The following is a 17,984-nucleotide window of genomic DNA, read 5'->3' on the forward strand; positions in this document are numbered from 1 at the left end:
AATCAAAACTGAATTTCAAGTACAACTCATACTAGCTTCTGTCATAAAAAAATCTATAATGTAATGCATTATAACAAAATATGAAGAAAATGTCAGGTATCTGTTTTATATTTATGACTTATGATAAAAAAGACTGGATAGGAAAGTATTTATGATATTCCTGTTATTATCAATATTTCTGTTATAATCAAGAACATGGTAGTCAGTGTGCAAGAACAGCAAAGACAAATGGGATTAAAGCTACAGGTAATTGTGTCATTTATTGCTAGGCACTCAGCATGACAGCCTCAGTAATATTTGAATAACCATCAGAGTTTGAAATGATGGACGATGTTGGTCCCGATGAACTTACTAATGTCAGCAAGATTGTGCAAAAATAAGTGTATGTAATGACAATTTCATCGGAGTAAAACATACATTGATCTGAAGCCACACAATACAAGAGACATCACACTAAGCAGACTTGTGCCAGCCAATATACCAACACGGTGTCTTTCAGAGCAGAAACTCAAATCAGTTTACAGAAACTGTCTTGGCCATTTGTTGAATCTCGTGAAGTACTAACACTGAAAAATGAAAGTTTTGTAAAATTGTAAGAAGACAGAACAGGTGGTCAGTGCTCACCCTCAGGGTGCAAAATTCCATCACTGACAATAGACACATTTAAAGTAGAAAATAAGTATACCTGTCTTTCATACCAGTTTCATCCTCCCCAGGGAAGCAAGAGGGATAGACTGGGAAAGTTTAAGAAGGAGACAAAAATCACTCAGACCTCAGGTTGCAGTGGACCCACATCAGTAGCCCTACTGTACATCAGTATGGAAACTGCCCCATCAATCTGTGTAATTGCTACAATGTCAGGCAGTGATGCTGCAAGCTGCCTGGCATGAAGTCTGCAGCCATGTACCATCTAAGTCTTCTTCCTGAGCCAATGTAAGAATGGTTGGAGCCAACTGTATGACCACATCTTGCAGAGATATCAGTGTGACCTCCACAACAGACAGCATGATGCTTAGGTCTGTGTTTGTTTTACTCTTCAGAAATACTTGTACATGCCATCACCATGCATGTGCATGGACTTTGACTGTGTTAGTCTTCCTATCATGACTTGCCTGCCTTAGCTTATGAAGAATCTATCTGTTTCCAGTTTGTGATACCACTATTTCACACATTTATTCAAATATCTATGTGGAAGTAGAAATTGAGTGCTGCCTACAAGGTTAGGTTAGGTTAGTGTTTAACATCCCGTCGACAACGAGGTCATTAGAGACGGAGCGAAAGCTCAGGTTAGGGAAGGATTGGGAAGGAAATCGGCCGTGCCCTTTCAAAGGAACCATCCCGGCATTTGCCTGAAACGATTTTAGGGAAATCACGGAAAACCTAATCAGGATGGCTGGAGACGGGATTGAACCGTCGTCCTCCCGAATGCGAGTCCAGTGTGCTACCACTGCGCCACCTCGCTCGGTGCTGCCTACAAAATCCACCTGGTGTGACCATAAGGGGGAGACGAAGATCTTTGTTCTTACAACAGATGGGTCCTCTTTCATCCCTAAGAAAAATATCTAAATATTATAAAGATAGCTATAGTTTTCTTCCTACCTTGAATGTGTGCATTGGTAGTGCTGAAATTTTGCCACTTAAAGATAAGTACTGGCTAGCCATTCTGTCCCCTTGTAATGAATTTTTCATTTGATAGAACTAGCATAGACCTACATGGGTAGCAAAGAAACTTCAGGTTTATTGATGGAGTACCATAATATTTTAATTGATAGTATCATAATATCATGCACCACTGCATTCAGTTAATGATCCTCTTCTAGCTATGACATGCATAATGTTTGTGGCACAGCATTATATCATTCTCTGCAGTATAACTCACTTTCATACAGTTAAAATGTCTCCAGACTTCCTTTGATGTATTAACGTGACATAAAATGACAAATAAGGTGCCCAGAAATGGTCTTAATGAACACACTTTGGATCAAACAGGAAGAGAAATTCAGACATCATTAAATAAAATGGAGCTAATAACTATGGCACAGTTTTTATTGTTAATAAGTAAAATGTCTTCTTGTCCCTATGCCTACTCATAATGCTACATGTTACCATCTACAAGTTGTATGACATCATCTTAGCAGCACCATTAAATTGAAAGCTATCTTGTAATAAATGTTTGTTGCAATCATGATACTGCAATCACTCCTTTGATCATTACATGCTGCCCATGTCATGCTATTACAACTGTACTTTGATAATATGCTTAATCCCCCGCAAAAATCTGCAAATTTATCATAACTTTTTCCAGTATCATAATGCATGCACAATCACATATAAAACTTTCTAACAATATGTTCACCAGTCAAATCAGATGTAAACAAATAACTTACCTAAGGGAGCATTTATGTGATCTATAGAAGCTAGCAGGTATATATTAGGAGTGCTAGCTAGACGACTCAGAACATCTTGGCATTTGTCATTGCGCAACATTTCGCCATCAATATTATGCACAATAAGGTACAAAGAATTCTTGTATATGCCAGAGTACCAGCTCTGGACCAGTTCTAAACATTCATAGAGGTCAGCAGGCACATTTGATAACTCAAGAATATTTTTAGCTATCATATTGACAACCTGTAAATTGAAGAGATCATTTATGTTGATCATTAGCTAAAACTTCAAATTAGCTCAGTCAAATCTACATAATCAAATTTGTATTTTTAAATTTATGACAGAAGGGGTGCACAACAGAAGCAAGTGTGTGAGTGAGGAAGGGGGGGGGGGGGTGGGGGGGGTGGGGGAGAGAGTGTGTGTGTGTGTGTGTGTGTGTGTGTGTGTGTGAGAGAGAGAGAGAGAGAGAGAGAGAGAGAGAGAGAGAGAGAGAGAGAGAGAGAGAGAGAGAGAGAGAGATTGATTTACAGAAGTAATACACCTTAGTTGTTTTTCAATAACTCACTGAAGTAGCCCTGGGGTACATGAGCAGACAGAGTGTACAACAAAGGAATGAATGAACATAATTGCAGAATATGAATGTTCCCTTTATGTGGCACTCTAATCTTTCCTTTCCATCCAAACAACATTTTATAAACTCAAGAACTGCTCTTGCAAATTATTCAGATAAAGTGACTCTTAAGCTAGAAAATTATTGTTGTTACTGCCATGAATAATGTTCCCAGTCATGAAAGCCTCATACGCACAGTACACAAATAATTTTTCTTTATGTACAAAGTTTCAAACACTATTGTCCTCAAGATGGTGAATCTTTTTCAATTAATAAAGTAAAAACATGTGTAGGTGGAGCAGCCTTCTGCTGGGATATTAATATTTTGCAACAAAGCTTAAATATTTCTCACTTAGCTTGTTTCAGTAAAAAAACAAAGATGCATACAAAATAATAGAATCCCTCTTCCTCTCCCTCTGGCACTCTGGGAGTTGCAGTATATACATATCTGTGTGTTCTAGCAATAGGCAACACTTTAACATTGTGAAAAAGTAGGTACTGTCCTTCAAACAACCAGTATAACTATATAAAAGTTTGATTTCCTAGTTATAAAAACAATTAATCATAATGCAAATAAATTTCTCTACTCTTAAATTCTTAGCTCCAGCAAAGAGCAGAGCATGACTGTATATTTCCTGCCAAGAAGAAAGTGACAGAAAAACTTAAAATACACTCCTGGAAATGGAAAAAAGAACACATTGACACCGGTGTGTCAGACCCACCATACTTGCTCCGGACACTGCTAGAGGGCTGTACAAGCAATGATCACACGCACGGCACAGCGGACACACCAGGAACCGCGGTGTTGGCCGTCGAATGGCGCTAGCTGCGCAGCATTTGTGCACCGCCGCCGTCAGTGTCAGCCAGTTTGCCGTGGCATACGGAGCTCCATCGCAGTCTTTAACACTGGTAGCATGCCGCGACAGCGTGGACGTGAACCGTATGTGCAGTTGACGGACTTTGAGCGAGGGCGTATAGTGGGCATGCGGGAGGCCGGGTGGACGTACCGCCGAATTGCTCAACACGTGGGGCGTGAGGTCTCCACAGTACATCGATGTTGTCGCCAGTGGTCGGCGGAAGGTGCACGTGCCCGTCGACCTGGGACCGGACCGCAGCGACGCACGGATGCACGCCAAGACCGTAGGATCCTACGCAGTGCCGCAGGGGACCGCACCGCCACTTCCCAGCAAATTAGGGACACTGTTGCTCCTGGGGTATCGGCGAGGACCATTCGCAACCGTCTCCATGAAGCTGGGCTACGGTCCCGCACACTGTTAGGCCGTCTTCCGCTCACGCCCCAACATCATGCAGCCCGCCTCCAGTGGTGTCGCGACAGGCGTGAATGGAGGGACGAATGGAGACGTGTCGTCTTCAGCAATGAGAGTCGCTTCTGCCTTGGTGCCAATGATGGTCGTATGGGTGTTTGGCGCCGTGCAGGTGAGCGCCACAATCAGGACTGCATACGACCGAGGCACACAGGGCCAACACCCGGCATCATGGTGTGGGGAGCGATCTCCTACACTGGCCGTACACCACTGGTGATCGTCGAGGGGACACTGAATAGTGCACGGTACATCCAAACCGTCATCAAACCCATCGTTCTACCATTCCTAGACCGGCAAGGGAACTTGCTGTTCCAACAGGACAATGCATGTCTGCATGTATCCCGTGCCACCCAACGTGCTCTAGAAGGTGTAAGTCAACTACCCTGGCCAGCAAGATCTCCGGATCTGTCCCCCATTGAGCATGTTTGGGACTGGATGAAGCGTCGTCTCACGCGGTCTGCACGTCCAGCACGAACGCTGGTCCAACTGAGGCGCCAGGTGGAAATGGCATGGCAAGCCGTTCCACAGGACTACATCCAGCATCTCTACGATCGTCTCCATGGGAGAATAGCAGCCTGCATTGCTGCGAAAGGTGGATATACACTGTACTAGTGCCGACATTGTGCATGCTCTGTTGCCTGTGTCTATGTGCCTGTGGTTCTGTCAGTGTGATCATGTGATGTATCTGACCCCAGGAATGTGTCAATAAAGTTTCCCCTTCCTGGGACAATGAATTCACGGTGTTCTTATTTCAATTTCCAGGAGTGTATTTTCCAATTCTTGTTGTTATAACACAAACAGAACCATGGTTAATCAGCAGCTAGCATAGTAGGCAGAACAGTTTATTAGCATTCTCTTTATAACACATCCTTTCATTTCAAAGATCTGATTATTCTCCTCCTTGATGAGATCTCCAGAACACAATGTGTATTCAGTGAACGAAATAATTCTCTCGCCCGTGGCATATTCCTCTTGCATGTGGACAGTAATCCTTCTCTCAATATATTGTGAAATACATTTACAATTATGGCCTAATTTGTAATGCCATTGTTCAGTGACCGTCCTGTATACTCAGCATTAATGTGACTTCTGCGTTTCACTAATGCAGTACACAGAATGGATACACAGTTACTGCACTCTGTGTGTATAGGATAATAATTTTACAATTCCCTTTCTGTTAGTATGAAGATGCAACAACATGGATTATCTAAGGAACAGAACTTTCAAAAATATCTGGAAAACAGAAGGGAGAATGCCATCAAAAGAAGTACTTTAAGCATCGCAAGAAAGTATCCTAGCCTGATTATTGCAGTAGTGCAAACAACAATACTAGCATCACTGATGCTTCGCAAAAAATGCAAATATTAAAAAACTTTTGCAGAGAAATACCGCCAGATTGAAAACATCTGTGGATGGAACATTCTGCTACACTATCTTATCGACCCTAATTCCACAGGCAGCACATAGCAGTCACAGTCTCCCTTAATTCATTTACATGTTACAGATGAGAAAATGCCTTAAAACCCTCTCAGGTTACTGCACTTAGGCTTGACATTATTCACTATACACTGCACAAGAACTCACCTTGAGCCACACTTTATTTAATTTTATCTTCAATGAAACAAGAGCTAATGGAGGAATGGACCACTCATATGATTATTCCCATATTAAAACCTGAGAAGGATGCTAGAATTTTTGCACCTTATAGGCCTTTCTGCCTTGCCTTCATGTGTATAGAACACTTGTGAAGACCCATTAAAAACTGTCCAGAATATTGGTTGGAATGCAATGAATTGCAATTGAAGTCCCAATCTGGCTTTTTCAAGTGTCATGGATAGATCTGCAATTTATCTACCATTTCTTCAGATGTATTTTGTTGACTCCAAAGAAAGAAAGTAACTGATTGTATTTTTCCTCCATATCCTATCGACAAACAGCAACGTTCAAATACCAACACTGCACGAGAAATTGGGACAAACTAGGTTACCAGATTACTGGAATCTCAGCATATCTACAAAAGAGAATGGTTTACATACAAATGACAAACAAATAACTGGACCTAGGTTTCTACTATAAGAAGCATTTTAACCCACTGTTCCATACATTGAATAGTGGAATTTAGATGAATCCCTTTCAATTTATTTGCTCCGCACTTCAATATACAGATGATGTTATTTTGTACACATCCAAGACAGTTAAAAATGTGGATGAACAGTTGTTAAAAATGGGCTAGCATGTCACCAGAAAAGTGTTTTGTGATTATATTCACAAAGTGACCAGACACACAAATATTAGTCTTTCACTGACTAGAGCATGATATGCAGCAAATCCTAACAACATAAACTGGATATGCTACAAAACAACTGTTTTTGAATCTGCCTCAGTGCAGTGAGATCAACACCAACAATCTGAACAGATTCGTTCTGATGGATACAAGCTAGTAGCACACTGGCGTAGAACTAATAAGAAAGAAATGGGAGTGGCTATTTATGTAAAAGATGTACTTAAGTTCCAGGCCCTTCAGGTTAATGAACAGATTTTTGAATGTGCACCACAATAGTAGGTCAGGGACACAAGCTTGTTTGAGGTGCATTCAAGTTACAACACCTCAGTTTTTTTTTTTTTTTTTTTCCCCTCTTGTCTGAAAACAGATACAAACATGTTGTGTGCACTCATTGTGAATATGTGACAGAAATTGCAGCACTGTACAGCACACACAACTCCAGCGGAGTGGTGAGAATGATGCTTGTTACTTAAAATGATGAACTTTTCATTACAAAAACAGCATGTAATCATTTGTTTCCTCAATTTGCACAGTGTGACACCGAGAGAAATTCATCGCCATTTGAGTACAGTATGTGGTGATTGTGTCATGGATGTATCTAATGTGTGTTAATGGGTGCAACAGTTCAAAACATGCAGAACATCACATGACAACCACCCAAGACAATCTCCACCTCGCACCAGTTGGTCTGACAAAATTACTGGGCAAGTGGTGAAAGTTGTTTTGGAGGATCGCCAAATGAGTATAGAACACATTGCACAAGTTGATATTTCCATGGGAGCTGTGCATACAGCTCTGCATGAAAGCCTGAAATTGCGAAAAGTGTCCTCCAGGTGGGTGCCATGAAGCTGACAGAGGACCAGAAGGCTGTGCACATAGCATGTAGCTGAGCAATGCTGAGACACGATGATGGGTTGAATGAGACTTCCTTTCCACTGACAGTGACATTGGGTGAAACATAGATACAACAAAGTGCCTGTCATCTCAATGGAAGTACAGACTCATTGTCACCATAAAATTTCAGGTAAGCAGCTTTGCTGAAAATCTGATGGCAGCCATCTTCTGGGTTAGTGATCGCATAATCCTTACTCATCACATACCAAAGGGAACTATGGTCACAGGCGCATCCTACAAGATCTAATGAAGACCAAGTTCCTTCCAGCATTGTGTGAAAAACACCTGGTAAAGGCTCTTTCAACAAGGCAATGCACCAGCGCATCAGGCAAATGCAATGCTGCAGTTTCTTTATGACAATAACTTTTGAGGTGATTAATGCTCCCTACTTATCTGGTCTGGCTTGGCTCTTTCCAACAATGAAAGATTCTCTCCATGGTCGCACATTCACTAGCTATGCCTTTATTTCATCATCAATTTTTCAGATGTCAAATAAGGCTCCTAAAGAAGTGTTTGCAGCAGCCACGGAATTATGACATCAACATTGTGAAAAAAAAAGTGCACAGCTGCAGGGAGATCAGATCGAGAAGCGACAAGTTTTACAATTTTTGTGTGATAAGTTCGAGGAAAAAAAATTGCAGCTTTTATAACTTTAATCCATCTTTTAGTATCACCAGTGTACAGACCATTGGCAAGATATATCTTAAGCATAAATTTATCCATGTTCGAGCTCTATGACTATAATGTAAATTTATGAAATAATTTCTGCTGCTTTAGTCACCTTCACTAATGTTTAATTAGCATGATGCATTTCAGCAGAATGTTGTGAGATCAGTTGCATTACTATGACACACACATTAAATTAATCTCAATAGTGATGTGATTCCTTTGCTTGGTGTGCCATTGAAATTATGTATAGAAATTTTCCATTTTTGCTGGAAATTTAGTAGTATGGTACAAGGAGCACAGTAACAAACACATCACAACTTAACACATTCATTCATATGTTAGATCATTTCCAAAATTAACTGCTACCCTTAGCAGCAAAAGTATCTTAAGCTACATAAATCAGCTTCCACCCCCCTCCCCCAAAAAATCAATCTTCTGACTGATATGATGTAGCCCTCCACGAATTCCTCCCTTGTGCCAAACCCTTCATCTCAGAGCAGCACACAATTTTCTCAATTATTTGTTGATTGTATTCTAATCTCTGATGGCCCCTACAGTTTTCAACCTTTACAGCTCTCTCTAGTGCTGTTGAAATTATTCACTTATGTCTTAACACATTCTGTCATCCTGTCTCTTCTTATTATTAGTGTTTTCTACGTGTTCCATTCTTTGCCAACTCAGCAGAGAACATTCTTGTTCGTTGTCTTATCAGTCCATGCAGTTTTCCGCATCTTTGTATAGTGTCACACCTCAAACACATCAATTCTCTTCTTTTTTTGGTTTTCCCACATTCCACAATTGACAACCATACAATGCTGCACTCCAAGCATATTCTCAGACATTTCCTCCTCAAATTAAAGCCCATGTTTGATACTTCTTTTGTGCCCACTTTGCCTGCAATAGTCTGCTTTTTTACGTCCTCCTTACATCATCCATCACTTGCTATTTTGCTTCCAAGGTAGAAGACTTCCATACTTTCTCTACTTCATGGTCACCAATTTCGATGTTAAGTTTAATGTCGTTAATATCATTTCTGCTACTCATCATTATTTTTGTCTTTCTTTGGTTCACTCTCAGTACATATTCTGTACTCATTAGACTGTTCATTCCATTCATGAGATCCTGTAGTTCTTTACTTTCACAGAGAATAGCAATATCATCACTGAATCTTATCACTGATACCCTTTCACCCGAAGTTTTAATTCTATTCATGAATCTTCCTTTCTCTCCACCACTGCTTCTTTGATATATAGATTGAACAATAGGGTTGAAAGATTGCACCCCGATCTTACAACTTTTTCAATCTGAGCACTTCATTCTTGGCAGACAGAAACAGTGTTAAGCATGTTATGCAAACTTAACTGGAGAATCACTCACTAGGCTGTGGAGATTTCAATCTCAATTTTGTATCAGTTAGTACTGAGTGAGACCACCAAGAGTTGTTGATGCCCAGCTTTGGATTATTTTCTACAGTAAAATTCCTTGCAAGTATTGAAGCAAATAATGCAACAGCTACTGACGACATGATTCCACACCCAACCACTTGCAGTGATTTAACTGTAAAACCAATGCTCAGTGTGTTATATGGCCACGATGGTCAAATTTTAGCAATAAATATATTTATCAGATGTACTGCAAAACAATAAACAGTGCCTTAAACAGAGTGTTTGGATAGAAATTACAGGAAGAAGACTGGGGAGAAATTTATAAAGCAGATAGCATTAATGGAAAACTTAGCTCTTTCTTAAACATAGCCACATGGAGCCTTGTTTTCTCAAAAAGAAACTACAAAACTGGAAATAAGCAAACCACCTGTAATTCAAGACCTGTATCACTCATTAGAATCTTTTCAAAAGTGTTTGAGAACGTGGCTTATGATAGACTGCCAACTGATTTGAGTGGGCAGTACTTGTTAACTGATTCTCAGTTTGGCTTTCGCGAAAGATTCTCCACAAAGAAACCAACAACACCACCTCACAAATGAAGTCCTAGCAGAACGAAGCAAGAAAAATTATCCTGTTGATATATTCTGTGACCTTGCCAAGGTCTGTGATTGCATAGATCACAAATCTCTACATGGCAAACTAAAGTGTTGTCTGCCTCCATAATTGAGTGGTCAGCATGGCTGACTATCATATGAAGGAGCCAGGTTCGATTCCTGGTACTGCCAGGGATTTTTCCTTGGTGTGAGAACTGGTACAGAGTGCTCTAGCTGAGAGGAGCTATTCAACTGACTAGCAGCAGTTCCACAGTAAAGAAAACTGACAACGACTGCTACAGCGATGCACTCTCCACATACCCCTCCATATCGCATTGAATGACACCACTGACAAAGGATGACGCAGAGGTTCATCGGGCATGACTGGGCCTTCTAGGGTCAGAACACAGAATTTTACCTTTTGACCTTTAAACTGATTTGTTGTGGCATTAATGGCATCCCGCTTGTACGAATGAAATCTTACAGCCTTAGATGTGTTCGCACCAGAAGAAGACACTAATGGCCATACACTAAATGAAACACACTAGGTTAAATTTCTTGAGTTTGGCTGAATAAAAGTTAAAATGGAGCTAACACACAGATAACCTAATTCAAAAGCTCAGTTCAGTGTGTTATTCACACAGAAAAATTTCTTATTGTGTTGACTTAAAGGCAATTAGAGGTGGCTTACTTTGAATATTTTTTACTCTCTGTTGTCTTATGGAATTATCTTCTGGGACAGCACATTTAACCCAAAAAAAGTAAAATAACACTTATTGCTGCTGTTAATAAAAATCAGGTTTAGCTAAACTGTGATTTAAACAGTCATTCACATTTAACATAAAAAAAGTAAAATAACACTTATTGCTGCTGGTAATAAAAATCAGGTTTAGCTAAACTGTGATTTAAACAGTCATTACACAAGACATAAAAAATAATTTTTATGTAGACTTTGCTCCCCTGCCCTAGGCATCAGAATGGAATTATTTGCTCTGGTGGGAAGATTTTCAACAAGCTTCCATCTAACACAACAATAAATTTGGAATCCCTACAAGTTCAAAACAGAATTCCTCATTAGCGTCTCTCTCTCTCTCTCTCTCTCTCTCTCTCTCTCTCTCCCTCTCTCTCTCTCTCTCTCTCTAAATTATCTGGCTATCTATATTCAACAATTGCAAATTTTTTATTAGCTAAACTGCAAGCAGCAGTGTTTCTTACAAAACTGTATGACAAATAAGATATAGGACTCAATATTTATAGATGTAAAAATATTTTTTTGAAAAAGTACAACCTCAATCAGGTAAATATTAAGATACTAATACAGGTAAACAGCAGATGTGTAATAAAATGGAGGAGGCAGTAGGTCCTTTCTCTCTCTCTCTCTCTCTCTTCTCTCTCTCTCTCTCTCTCTCTCTCTCTCTCTCTCTCTCTTTTTTTTCAAAATGGTCTTTTTTTTTCAAAATTTACTTGGCTAAATTTAGATAGCTAAGTGAAAACAGCACTAAGCAACATAGTGACAGTTTATTATTAATACAGTAAACATATTTTGTTATTTTTTTAAACTCTTGGTAATGTATGCCTCGACTTGCCCTCACAACTGAAAGTTTTCCTTGTTGGGACCTATGGAACACAATGAATGAATGAATGAATGAATGAATGAATGAATGGTTCTTCTTAAAAAGATACCTACAACACTGTGACTTAAAACGGGTCACAAACTATTACTGTGCAAACTGAGAGAAACAGTGGCCATCACCTACAATCGCAGCATCTTGTGGTAAGATGAAAGAGTTTTATTTAATGCAGAGGAAAAGCTACAAACAAAACTTAAAGATGCACTGCAAGTAATACAGCAAAACTCATTAGCAAGTCATAAGAAAAAGGAAAGGCAGTATGGGAAATTATTATGCATTAAATTAATAAACTCAATAAGGCAAATGATACACAACTAAACAAAAATTGAAATGTGCTGCAAAAGGACTAAGAAATGAAGAGCCATATGCCGTTTTAGGAAACTGCCCCCTGTATTTGCCTCCACAATTTAGGTAAGGTTGAACAATTACTTGAATACCGCTTCCCCCACATCCGAGTTCAGCACTGTAACTCGCCATTTCACAACTTGGTAGAGCTGTAGCTTCCAACAGCCCAGGCCTATGTGCAAGGGCTGTAAGGTTGGAAACATTAGTGAGAACATCAGCAATACACCAATACATATTATAATGCAGCTCTACAGTACAGACAAAGGAATGTCAATGAGTTAAGGAGAGCTTATTATTGTTTCTGTGTGAGAATTCAATTTTATTTTATAACATAAAAATAAAAGTTTCAAATTTTCAGGTGGATATGTGGAAAATACTAACAAGAAGAATTGGCAGGATGATAGGACATGTGCTAAGATTTTACCCGGTAACAAAAGACAATGAAGAGTCATTTTGTCTTGTTGTACCTGTCACATAGAATTCTATTTTTTCAGTTCCACAGACAGGTCATATGAACCAAAAATGGTATCAAGGTATATAACATGCATGATATATGTTACAATTCATTTCACAACTCATGTTTTCATAAGTTGAGAATTGTCAGGGGCATCTTTCCCACAGTAGAGACCAAAATTATAACAATAGCTACTACCTCCAAACAAAGCCCAACATTTATGTCAAGATCTAATGGGTTTCATTTTTAAAATTGCTCCAGATAATTACAACCATAAAACATGGCCATTACTTTACTTGCTGAAAGATGTGCATAAAAAATTTCTCACAACTGATAGTTTTTTACCATAGTGGTAACCAAATTTCTGCTCTAGTACCTTGAACATTTTCACTGACATTCACTTCATTATTATCTACAAAAGGAAGTGTTTAAAGTTCAAGACATTTATTATGAGGTATAATATTGTTAACAGGCACCACCATCAAAGTCATCTTTCAACCTATCTACTGAGGAAGCAAAATGTGGTTTGTTTTTCCCCTCTTTTGCACACTTTATAGTTCCTTTCATAACACTATTTAACAACTCATAACTAAAAAACTTTTCAAAAATGTCCACTTGCTTATAACTTTGAAAACCATTCACAATATTTTCACCATTAGTCTGTGCCACACTATCTACAGTGCCAAAACTGTAATTAGGATATGTCTTAGCCATGCTGACATTGATTCATTCTTTTTCTACCTGGACAGATGATTCTGCCATTGTAAGATTTCTTTTTCCTTGGCACTAGATGACAATTCTGTACAGTATCTTAGAATGTCATCTTCCAGCACTAATTACTTCAATTGGGCATCCTTGCACTAATGAGCTTAGCAACTGGGCATCCTCAAAACAAGTACCACATTACCAGTGACTGAAGCATGTGGTGGCAATATAAAGCAAAAATTTGCACAAAGTTTCCCTGAAAAACACGCATAACTCTTTTAAACGTTCCAGGATTTCAATAAGCAATTTCTATAGTAAAATGCAACTTTAGGTGCAATTTTTCTGGTATATTATGTACTTGAAATACGATGTGCAACTTTGGAACATAGAGCATGTTGTACACTTAAATAACTGGACTAGTAGGAACTGCTGTCAGAAAGTATATGGAAGCACACTGATTTCATAGCAGATGCTGAAAGAAGAACTGATTTTAAAAGTTCTCATAAATCACCTAATACAGTCACAATGTACACACCTGTGACTGTCACACATGGTGACAACAATGGCCCATTCACAGTGCATTCATTTGGAGTTACAATCACACAAAATACAACAGCATCGTCCGTCATCAGTGCCAGGGCACTTGCTCAGTGGTAAAATAGTAAAAGAAATTATTTCCAGAAAGATAGAACAACTGATAGATGTTGCTATGGGTTTCAGAAAACTGTAGAAATAAGCAAAACAATAATGATGAGTTGCAAAAAGTTATCCACAAACGGTACGGAAACAAGACTGCAGTTCTAAGTGCCAAATAACATAAATGGGGGAAGGAAAAATTAAGCATGAAGTGAGAGAGAGGTGTAGCATACCCCCATGTTACTCAATCTTTAAAATGAGCAAGCAGAAGCAGAAACTAAGGAGAAAGGGAATTAAAGTCCAGAGAGAAGAAAAAATTACAATTTTAGTGTCTGACAATGACATTAAAATCCTGTTAGAGACGCTGAAGGGCATGGAAAGTCAGCTGAATTGAACTGATAGGATCATGATAAGAGGCTATATGATGAACATAAATAAAAGTTAAATAAAAACCTAGTTGAGGAGAAAACAGTTTTATGGCACAACCTCCAACCTTCCTACAAGGAGGGGTAGGTTGGTAGGACATATCTTGAAGCCTGAAGTATAAGGGATAGTTAATTTGGTGTTGGAAGGGAGAGGGGAGGGGGGGGGGGGAGGGGGGGGGGGGGGGGAGAGAGAGAGAGAGAGAGAGAGAGAGAGAGAGAGAGAGAGAGAGAGAATGGGGGGGGGAGGGGGTGTAAAAGGGGGGGGGCTGGGGGTAATTGTAGAAAGAGATCAACATTGGAGCACGATAAGAGGACTGAAGTGGGTATAGCCCGAAACCTGGCACCAATTTCAGGCTGCCTGCCTAATGGCTTCCAAAGGTAAAAAGAAATTGATTTTTAATATTTCACATAATTATTCACCAAATTTATAAATTTAAAATGCTGTCATGATCTACTCATTAAGAAGTATAATTTTATGTGAAAAGATTAACATAATACAGCAAGTATTAAAATAATAGATTTATTGCAGCCAAACTGGCCATTTAGTATAGGAATTGTTCTCTATTCACTATTATTCTTCTTAGTCACTACATAATTTCACCAGCAATTCTGTTCTCATCCTACAGATTAACACACGACATCTCATGCACTGGTCCCCGCATCTCGCAGATATACAGCTCGTGCTGGGCCCGTGAAAACTCCAGGTGTTGCACAGTTTGTGGTGAAATCTACACACAGAGAGTCTTGTCACTATGTGGCGGAGTTCGTATTCTCCCTGCGTCCATTCACGGTTTGTCATGGTGTCTGTTAACATAGAAATCCTTCCATATCTTGTGTTTCTTCTCATGTAGTTCTGTCAGTAAGTCCTGGTAGGCTGTCGTCACTGAAGTGTTTCAGTTGCAGCTCTTCTATGAAGAAGGGCTCTCTGGCCAACTCATACACAAGCCATGAGAGTGTGTATTTGGAGAGACATAGCACCCTTCTAAAGTAATTCGCCTTCAGCTTCTCTATTTTTTCGAGGTCTGTCTTCTTCAGATGAATCCATATGTTTTCCAATCCGTAAATTGCAACAGGTTCAACTTTGACTTCAAACAGTCGTAGGGTTGTTTCCAGGGAGAGTTCACCTATCGACTTCATATCATTTATGGCTCTCGTTGCAGTGCTGGCTCTGTAGTTAAAAGCCAGTATTATAGTTACAAACTGTGTTTCTCTTAAAGCAGCATAACTAATGACATACAAATAACCATACTACAATCACCCAGTTATTGAGAAAGAGAGCACTTGGTGACTTCCAATAAACTATACGCACAATTTCAAACCACAGTGAAAATTTTTCTCCCCAACACCCTCTATAAAATGAGGAAAGGAAACAAGTTTATTGCTTACTACATTTTCGCTGTTCACGCAGTAAAAGTTCAACATCAGACATGACATTTTTATTTGTCATTTCTTTTCTATCAACTCTTCTTGCAACGCCGTTTTCAGAGAGAACCCACAAATAATACTGAATGTACTTGCATAATTATATCATTGTACACCACACAGCTCAGGAGATATGATTTCATATACCTTTAATATGTGAAAAACTGGCTTCTGTTGGTGCACAGTGAAACACCAACATCCGGCATGACATTTTAAGTTATTAGTATCTCTACGAGTCTATTCACAACACACTTTGTAGACAATGTCTACATATATCGTTGAATACACTTGCAAAATTGTGTCATTTTTGTTACACACACTGTTAAGGAGCTATAACATCATAAGCACTGAGATGCACGAAAAACTTGCTTCTACTAAAAATGGAGTGCACATTACCCAAACTATATTAATACAGGGTTTCACAATGTGAGCACTTGGCAACTTCAAACAGGCTTTAAGCATAGTTTCAAACCTTTTATAAAAATTTTCTCACTTACATGCTTAACGTCAAATATTTAACACATTAACTCATTTGTAAAGTGATCAGATATTTGTAGCTGTTTTATAGGTGACAGTTTGATTCTTTACAGAACTAGGGGTGTACTGGTATAGATATAAAAGGGAAATAATGGAAAAATAAATGAAAATCCTGGATAGAGAAGCAATAATATGGAATGGATAGATTGTTATTCACCACACAGCAGAGATGATGAGTCATGGACAGGCACAATGAAAAAGAATACTGGATATATTGAGCTATTGGGCTACTCCTTCATTAAACATAGAAAAAAACACACCACAATTGCTCACTGTCCTCTCTGGGTGCTTACGTCCAACTCAATTGCAGGAGATGTCAGTGCCAATGTCTGTTTTTGCGCGCGCGCGCGCGTGCCGTGCGTGTGTGTGTGTGTGTGTGTGTGTGTGTGTGTGTGTGTGTGTGTGTGTGTGTGTGAGTGATTTGTGCTCATGTAAATGATTGCAAGTTGTCCATGTATGATGAAGAACTTAATTCAATGACTAGCATACTTTTTCACTGTTCTTGCCTACGACTCAGCGATCTAGACTTTCCATACTGATATTGAGCCATGCAGCCTTTATAGCCATCCATAACTGCGAAAGTGTGGCCAGTGCAGGCTTTTGTGCGCAAAGTGACCTCTCAATTATGTCCCATAAATGTCCAATGGGATTTATGTCGGGTGATCCAGTTGGTCAAATCATTTGCTCAAACCACCTAGAATATTCTTCAAATAATCACGAACAATTGTGGCCCAGTAACATAGTGCATTGTCATCTATAAAAATTCCATCACTGTCTGGCAACATGAAGTCAATGGATGACTGCAAATTGCCTCCAGGCTGCCGAACACAACAATTTCCAGTCAATGAGCACTTCATCTGGACCAGAGGATGCAGTCCATTCCATGTAAATACAGCCCACACCATTATGGAGTCAATACCAGCTTGCACAGTGCCTTGTTGGCAAACCAGGTCCATGGCATTGTGGGGTCTGCACCACACTCGAACCCTACCATCAGCTATTAACAATTGAAATTGAGACCCATCTGACCAGGCCATGGTTTTCCAGTCCTCTGGGGACCAACTTATGTGGTCATGAGTCCTGGAGAGATGCTGCAGCCAAAGTCATGCTGTTAGCAGGGGCACTTGCATCAGTCATCTACTACCAAAGCCCATTAACGCCAAATTTTACCACACTGTCCTAACAGATATGTTTGTCATACGTCCCACACTGATTTCTGTCGATATTTCACACAAAGTTCCTTGCCTGTTAGCACTGACAACTCTATGCAAGCACCACTGCTCCCAGTTGTTTAGTGAAGGACATCTATCACTGCACTGTCCATGATGATAGGTAATGCCTGAAATATGGTATTCTCACCACACTCTTGACCCTGTGGATCTTGAAATATGGAATCCCCCAACAATTTCCAAAACAGAATGCCCCAAGCATCTAGCTCCAACTGCCACTCTGCGTTCAAAGTCTGTCATTCCCATTGTGCAGCCACAATCACATCAAAAACCTTTTCACATGAATCACCAAGTACAAATGACAACTCCATCAATGCACTGCCATTTTATACCTTGTGTACACAATATTACCACCATCTGCACAAGTGCATATCACTATTCCATGACTGTCACCTCAGTGTACATCAACCTGGAGAGCTGCATCAAGCCAGTCTCTGGACTGCATAAGAAGA

General features: G+C 39.6%; 1 protein-coding gene across 4 annotated transcripts in view; it reads right to left on the reverse strand.

Annotated features, from left to right (window-relative positions):
- LOC124788284 (origin recognition complex subunit 2) overlaps positions 1-17,984 on the reverse strand; it is a 107,470-nt gene that overhangs the window by 11,650 nt on the left and 77,836 nt on the right. For all 4 annotated transcript variants that reach the window (XM_047255513.1, XM_047255515.1, XM_047255514.1 and 1 more), the window contains one exon: positions 2,388-2,631. In XM_047255513.1, coding sequence (XP_047111469.1) covers positions 2,388-2,631 — 244 coding nt within the window. The remainder of the gene's footprint in view (positions 1-2,387; positions 2,632-17,984) is intronic.

This window comes from Schistocerca piceifrons, chromosome 3 (genome assembly GCF_021461385.2).
Source record: "Schistocerca piceifrons isolate TAMUIC-IGC-003096 chromosome 3, iqSchPice1.1, whole genome shotgun sequence".
NCBI classification, from domain to species: Eukaryota; Metazoa; Arthropoda; class Insecta; order Orthoptera; family Acrididae; genus Schistocerca; species Schistocerca piceifrons.